The sequence below is a fragment of the Solanum stenotomum genome, chromosome 1, assembly GCF_019186545.1.
Source record: "Solanum stenotomum isolate F172 chromosome 1, ASM1918654v1, whole genome shotgun sequence".
Taxonomy (NCBI): domain Eukaryota; kingdom Viridiplantae; phylum Streptophyta; class Magnoliopsida; order Solanales; family Solanaceae; genus Solanum; species Solanum stenotomum.
Genome location: NC_064282.1, coordinates 96,177,703 through 96,184,938, shown reverse-complemented (window position 1 = coordinate 96,184,938; position 7,236 = coordinate 96,177,703). Strand labels below are relative to the sequence as shown.

At 36.6% G+C, this 7,236-nt stretch overlaps 1 protein-coding gene across 1 annotated transcript; it reads left to right on the top strand.

Moving 5' to 3' along the window:
* The first annotated feature begins 1,154 nt into the window (after nt 1-1,154).
* LOC125866377 (cysteine-rich receptor-like protein kinase 2) lies at nt 1,155-5,790 on the top strand. The gene is made up of 8 exons (XM_049546769.1): nt 1,155-1,255; nt 2,926-3,704; nt 3,810-3,923; nt 4,125-4,264; nt 4,344-4,554; nt 4,687-4,921; nt 5,161-5,311; nt 5,394-5,790. The coding sequence occupies exons 2-8, from the start codon at nt 2,939-2,941 to the stop codon at nt 5,727-5,729; spliced, it is 1,953 nt and encodes a 650-aa protein (XP_049402726.1). The 5' UTR covers nt 1,155-1,255; nt 2,926-2,938; the 3' UTR covers nt 5,730-5,790.
* The last annotated feature ends 1,446 nt before the right edge of the window (nt 5,791-7,236 follow it).

Here is a 7,236-nt window from a genome sequence, read left to right as displayed (position 1 = left end):
GTTCAATTTTATACAAGTTAAGTGCCTACTTTTGCATATCAAAAACTAAAGGTCATAGTTGTCAGTTGATGCCAAGTTAAGAGTTATGTTTATGTTATTATGTATTATGCCTTTATAATATGACATTTAACTTGACTTCGTTTGACATCTATGCCCTTCAACTTTGGATGTGCATAAGTCAATACTTAAATTTGTATAAGATTCAAGAAATAGACATACACATCCTATGTGGCATAATGCACGTAGTACACCATGTAGAAACAAAATTTCCATGTAGGATGCCACATAAGACGAATGTGTCTATTTGTTCAATCTTTTACAAATTTAACTGCCTACTTGTGCATACTCAAAATAGGAGAGCATAAATACAAAATAAAGTTAAGTTAAAAGGGCATAGATCCAACTTTGAGATTGCACGGTTAGACACCTCAACTCATTCCCACATAATCCCACTTATGTCTAATGGGAGGTTCCTAAGTTCTAAGTGTTGCATATGGTAGGATTTTTGTCTTGAAATATCCTTAACGTTTGCCTCATGGACAAAAATTAAAATTTCCTAAAGGAAAGACTAATTTTAACTTTTTTTTTTGGTTAAAGCAGGATTTAACCCAATTTATTAACTCGATTTATTTTAATTCGACGGTATAACACTTGTAGCCCCACCCAGTGGCGGAGCCACATGTAGTTGAGGGGTGTCGACCGACATCCCTTCGTCTCAAATTACACTATGTAGCTAGAGTAAAAATATTTTTTATGTATATATATTACATATTGACACTCCTTAACTTCTAAGTGATTTTACTTCTTTATATTTTGACACTTCTTAGTCAAAGTTCTGATTCCGCCACTGGCCTCACCGTACCAATATGTTAAGAGGGGAAGTTTCTGTTAAAAGAGGCACGTCCTTTCAAAGTCTTCGTAGCTGATTTGCAACTGTTTTTTTTTTTAGTCTTTTCTTTAGAAAAAAATGCACACAAATAATCTTCTTCTTTTTTTTCACTTCTTTTTTCTAGTTGACTTCTCTCACAAATTTATTAATATAATCGACATTTTCATTTCCATTTTGATTCATTCAGCAAAAAATAAAAAATTAAAAAAATTCCCTTCTTTTTTGTGCCTTCATTTTCTCTCTGTTTCTTCATTACTCTGTTTCTACAACTTTGACAACAGCTGATCAGTTTGCCTCGACGATCTCTCTTCGTCGAGTCTAAATTCGATAAATTCTGAGCGCTCAGTGCTCAGAGGATCTAATTTTGTGAGTGTTCCTTTTTTTTTCTTCCTTATTCTGTTTTTATCACTGATGCAAATTATGTCTTAGTTTCTGAGCTGAGGGTCTATCGGAAATAGTTTCTCTACTTTCGTTAATTAAGAGTAAGGCTGGATACATTCTACCATCACTAGACTCCACTTGTGGGATTACATCGAGTATGTTGTTGTTGTTGTTTTAGTGCGGAACAGTTATTTAATATTGGGAAAATACATAAGTACCCCCAACCTATGCCCGAAATCCCAAAGACACACTTATACTATACTAAGGTCCTATTACCCCTGAACTTATTTTATAAATAATTTTCTACCTTTTTTCGGCCTACGTGGCACTATCAACCAGATAGCTTGAAAAAATTGTCAACACGTGTTGGGCCCAGAAGATAGTGCCACGTAGGCCGAAAAGGGGTAGAAAATTATTTATAAAATAAGTTCGGGGTAATAAGACCTTAATATAGTATAAGTGTGTTTCTGAGATTTCGAGCATAGGTTGGGGGTACTTATGCATTTTCCCTTTAATATTTGTTAATAAAAAAAAATACTTGAAATTTTCCCAAGGAGTAAATGAACATAAGAGAAAACCATGTTTCCGGTGGATGTTTTGTCTTTAACCAGAGGTCTCAGATTTTGAACTTTAGGAAATAAAAGAGAAATCTGTTCAGCTGTGTGAAAAAACGATTGCTCATTTCACTGGTATTGAAGATTTTTGTATAAAATCTGCAAAAATGAAGATTAACAATAATACAGTTTTGACTTAAAATAAATAGAACCAATTTTCCATCTGAATGCTAAATATTTAATATTGTTTGTTTGCTCAACACCTGAATATATAAAACTTGTCAATATTTAAAAATTAATAAACGATATTACTGTTGGATCTAACTCAACCCCAAAAGTCAGCTCAAGCAGAAAGTATTATCCAAGTCCATATAAACAGGTCTAGCTCAATGTAGGATTCTAATATCCCCTTCATGCCCGGGCCCAAACTGGAGTGTGGATCAGGTGCCCGAACATGAATGAATATGACTTTGTTACCATGTTAAAATATGACATCTGGGCTTAACTTAATCCCAAAAGCTAGCTCAAGAGGAGATGATTGGCCAAATCCATATATATAAACATGTCACTAGTCTATTCCCCAACCAGTGTGCCTCGGTCCAAGAATGTGCACTCACCGAACTGGTTTGGGCCCGTTAAAAGGCTTGAACAATCTCCTCCCTTTGACCTAGCTTTTGGAGTGTGAGTTAGGCCCAAGGCCTAATCCATGAATGTGCACACACTGGACTTGGTTGGGCTCCTTGTAAGACGTGAACAATCCTCCTCCCTTTGAGCTAGCTTTTGGAGTGTGAGTTAAGCCCAAAGCCTAATTTGACAATTACATAATTCATTTAATACTATATCAAGAAGAGAAGTGGTTTGTGGTGGTCTTGGGTAGTAGCTAATAGTAGTGGTTAACGATAGTGGTTGTCAGTTGATGGTGGTAGTTGGTCGTGGCTACGGATAATTGTGGTTGATAGTAATGATAGCTAATGATGGTAGTGACTAATATGGTGATTATTGACGATATATAGTAGTGACTGATGTAATGATTGGTGTCTATTTTTGTCAGCTAAATGTTACATCAATTAGTCCTCTTACATTGTTTTCTCTGTTGTACAGTTCACTTGGCAAAATGGAGATACCAGCCCCTTCAATTTTATGTAGCCTCTTTGTTATTGTGTTGATCCTACTTCTACCAGATACATCAGTGTGTGAACCAAGATCGCGGACCGTCCAGATCACATGTAGTACTCAACTCGAGCATAATACGACAGTTTTTGTCCCAAATTTTGTTGCAGTTATGGAAACTATAAGCCAACAAATGAGAACTAGAGGATATGGAGTTGCAGTTTCTGGCACTGGACCAGACACTAACTTTGGACTTGCCCAATGCTATGGTGATCTTTCTTTACTCGACTGCGTGTTATGCTATGCTGAAGCACGAACGGTTCTGCCCCAATGCTTCCCTTATAACGGAGGGCGAATTTATCTTGATGGATGCTTTATGCGAGCGGAGAATTACACGTTCTATGATCAGTATTTAGGTCCAGAGGACAGACATGTATGTGGAAACAGGACGACAAAGAGTACATTGTTCCAACAGAACGCTAGGCGAGCCATTCAGCAAGCAGTTGTAAATGCACCGACTAATAATGGTACTGCACGTGCTCAAGTGTCGGTGTCTGGTCCTTCCAACGAGACAGCTTATGTTCTAGCTGATTGTTGGAAGACACTGAGCGCGAATTCCTGTGCAGCATGTCTGCAAAATGCATCTGCATCCATGTTGGGATGCTTGCCTTGGTCAGAAGGTAGAGCTCTGTACACTGGATGCTTCATGAGGTATTCTGATACAAATTTTCTCAATGCTATTTCCGTCAGTGAAGGCTCGTCATCAGGAGGTAATCTTTGCTCTTTTCTCGTCCTGGTTTGCCAGTTATTTATTGACTCAACGCGTAATTTAGCTGATAAATGGTCTTTTTTTCTTTCAAATGACGATATTGTAGGAAACGTTGTTGTCATTATAATCGTTGTTGTTAGCTCCGTGGTCGTATTGGGAGTAGGTGCTGTCATTGGTATTTATGTCTGGAAGAACAAACAAATCCAGAAGAAGAGAAAAGGTAAATCCTTTTGTGTCAAATATTAGTGATAAAGTCATTAGGATATCAATGATGAACATGTATTGTATCTTTATGATAATATTCACCTGAGAATATATCGCGCGATCATTTGCACACAACCGTACTGAAAGCAATTTTCAAGAACTAACTCGAGGCATTATGGTCTACTTGTGCTTTTCCGGGAAAATTTGAACTTTGTAGGTGCAAATGACGCGGAGAAATTAGTGAAGATCCTTAATGACAACAGCTTGAACTTCAAGTATTCTACACTTGAAAAAGCCACAGGGTCATTTGATGAGGCCAATAAGCTCGGGCAAGGTGGATTTGGCACCGTTTATAAGGTATGAAATGGTTGAAAAGTTGTAATGCAATACTAGAAGTGTTCATGTTAAACAAAGTCTGAGGCGCGGTTTATTGCAGGGTGTTTTGGCAGATGGGAGAGAGATTGCTGTCAAAAGGCTGTTCTTCAACAACAAACACAGAGCTGCAGATTTTTATAACGAGGTTAACATAATCAGTAGCGTTGAGCACAAGAATTTGGTAAGGTTATTGGGATGCAGCTGCTCAGGACCGGAAAGTCTTCTTGTATATGAGTTCCTCCCTAACCAGAGTCTTGATCGCTTCATATTTGGTAAGTAACCAGACTTTGCAACAACACAACTACTCCTCGGTCCCAAAAAAGTTGGGATCAGCTATATGAATCTATACTATTCCATTTAAGCAAAACTCATTTCATATTTGATTCAAATCTTTAAATTGACAGATTCTATCAAAGGTAGAGCTCTAAACTGGGAGAAAAGATTTGAGATAATCATAGGGACCGCGGAAGGTTTGGTATACCTCCACGAAAACACAAAGACACGAATAATTCACAGAGACATAAAAGCAAGCAACATCCTGTTGGACTCGAGGTTCCGTGCAAAGATTGCTGATTTTGGGTTGGCAAGGTCATTCCAAGAAGACAAGAGTCACATAAGCACTGCCATTGCTGGCACATTGTTAGTATTTCTTCGTCTCGTCTTCTACTTTTGTCGCGTAAAAGTACATGAAAACTAATATGGTACAACATGTGCAGAGGATATATGGCTCCAGAGTACCTAGCACATGGCCAATTAACAGAAAAAGCAGATGTTTACAGCTTTGGAATTCTTCTACTCGAAATCATTACTGGAAGGCNTTGTCTTCTACTTTTGTTGCGTAAAAGTACATGAAAACTAATATGGTACAATATGTGCAGAGGATATATGGCTCCAGAGTACCTAGCACATGGCCAATTAACAGAAAAAGCAGATGTTTACAGCTTTGGAATTCTTCTACTCGAAATAGTTACTGGAAGGCAAAATAACAGGAGCAAACACGTCGAATACACAGACAGCTTAGTTTCCATTGTAATTTTTTATCACACTATTTTCAATCTTGAAGAACTTATTGCATATTGGTCTTAACTCTTATATTCGATGAAATTAACAGGCGTGGGAGCACTTTCAATGCGGGATAATGGAGAAGCTGTTTGATCCGAATCTCATGTTGAATAACAACCATACAATCAACGTGAAAAATGAGGTCGCGAGAGTCTTACATGTCGGACTTTTGTGCACTCAAGAGATCCCAACGTTACGTCCATCCATGTCTAAGGCATTACAAATGTTCGTCAAGAAAGATGAAGAGTTGCCTCCTCCTACTAATCCGCCATTCGTGGATGAGAAAACCATGGAACTTCACGACCCTTGGGATAAGTACTTGCTTAAACAAGGCGATTCTGCTTCGATTGCCAACTTATCTCACAGTTCTTTTTACCCCAGATGATGATATCTCTGTGCTCCTAAACTGAAAGTGATGTAAAGATTATAGTTATCTCAAGCATATATATCATTTCACCTCGTGTTCTTGTAGGAGACTTCATCGTTATCGAGCAGTTAGTTACAACAACAACAACAACTATGTTTCTGTCTCAAATAAGTTGAGCTCGGCTATATGAATTCTCAATATTCCATTTTAAGCTCAACTCATGATCGAGCAGTTAGTTGTAAGTTCAAAACTTCATAATACATTTTTCAATTTTTTCATGTTTTATTTGTCGCGATTTGGAAAATATTTTATTTAGGAAAACGACTTTCCTAGTGGAATTTGAGAAAACGAGTTCCGCAAATGACATCCCAACTATGTTGCCTTCCACATGTCTCTTTTTTTTTGTTGCTTTTATTGCTTCCACTTCTTTGTTGTCTAAGTGGAAGGGTAGAGATAAGTAGGGTTGAAGGTGTTCATTTGAACCTCCTTCGGCGGAAAATTATACTATCTATACATGTTTTATTTTCCTTTTTTATTTATGTTTTCATATTTTGAATCCTTGAGCGAAAATGCTAGCTCTACTACTGCCTAATAAATGACGTACCTCGATCCCTAATCACTTTATCCAGTGTTTTAAAAGGCGGGGGCATGAGGCGAGACGTTTTATACAGTACAGGGTGAGGCGTAAGCCCCGAGATATGTAAGTCCCATGGATCTACGGGGCGTAGTCTCATATATATTCAATTTTATAGTTTTATTACTAATAAAATAAGCAAAAGTAAACATTTTAATGATTTATGATTTTTATTTGAGATAAGTATTAATAATCAATAATGAAAAAAAAAGTATTATAATTAATATTTGAGAAATATAATTACACCAATAAAAAAATATGATTTAAAGCAAAAAAAGTTCAAAAAAATAAATTAAAAATGCCGGGGAGTACTTTTTACACCCAGGACTTACGTTTTTATGCTCGGGGCTTACACCTCAAATTTTAGGACTTACGCCTTATGGATCTACGTTTTTAATTTACGCCCCGCGGCATTTTTGGTACGCCTCGTCCCGAGACTCGCCCCCAAAACGATTTTGAAAATACTGACTCTTTATCAAAACATATATCCAACATATAAATTTTATTTTAAAATTTTGTATCAAATCAAACAGTGTCACGCAAATTGAAAGAGGAGAAGTATCTTTTTTCTTCTCCTCTTGACTATTTTGTTTGGGCAGTAAGCAAAGTAGATTACGAAAGCAGCCCCACAAATATTTTTTGAAGTCTTTCAAAGTAGTACGTTTTTTAGTCTTGAGTTGGAAAGTTTCTAACAACAAAGTCTTGCCTCCTGTTGACTTTCTCAACAAAAATAAAAATGACTTCCTCCATTTTAATTTGATCATTGATTTTGACTTGATACGAAATATAAAACAAAAAAAAAATTAAGAATATTATGATTTTAAATTAAAAATAAATAGATAGAGGTAAAAGACTAAAATATGTTATCAAATTTTGAGAAAAAAACTCATC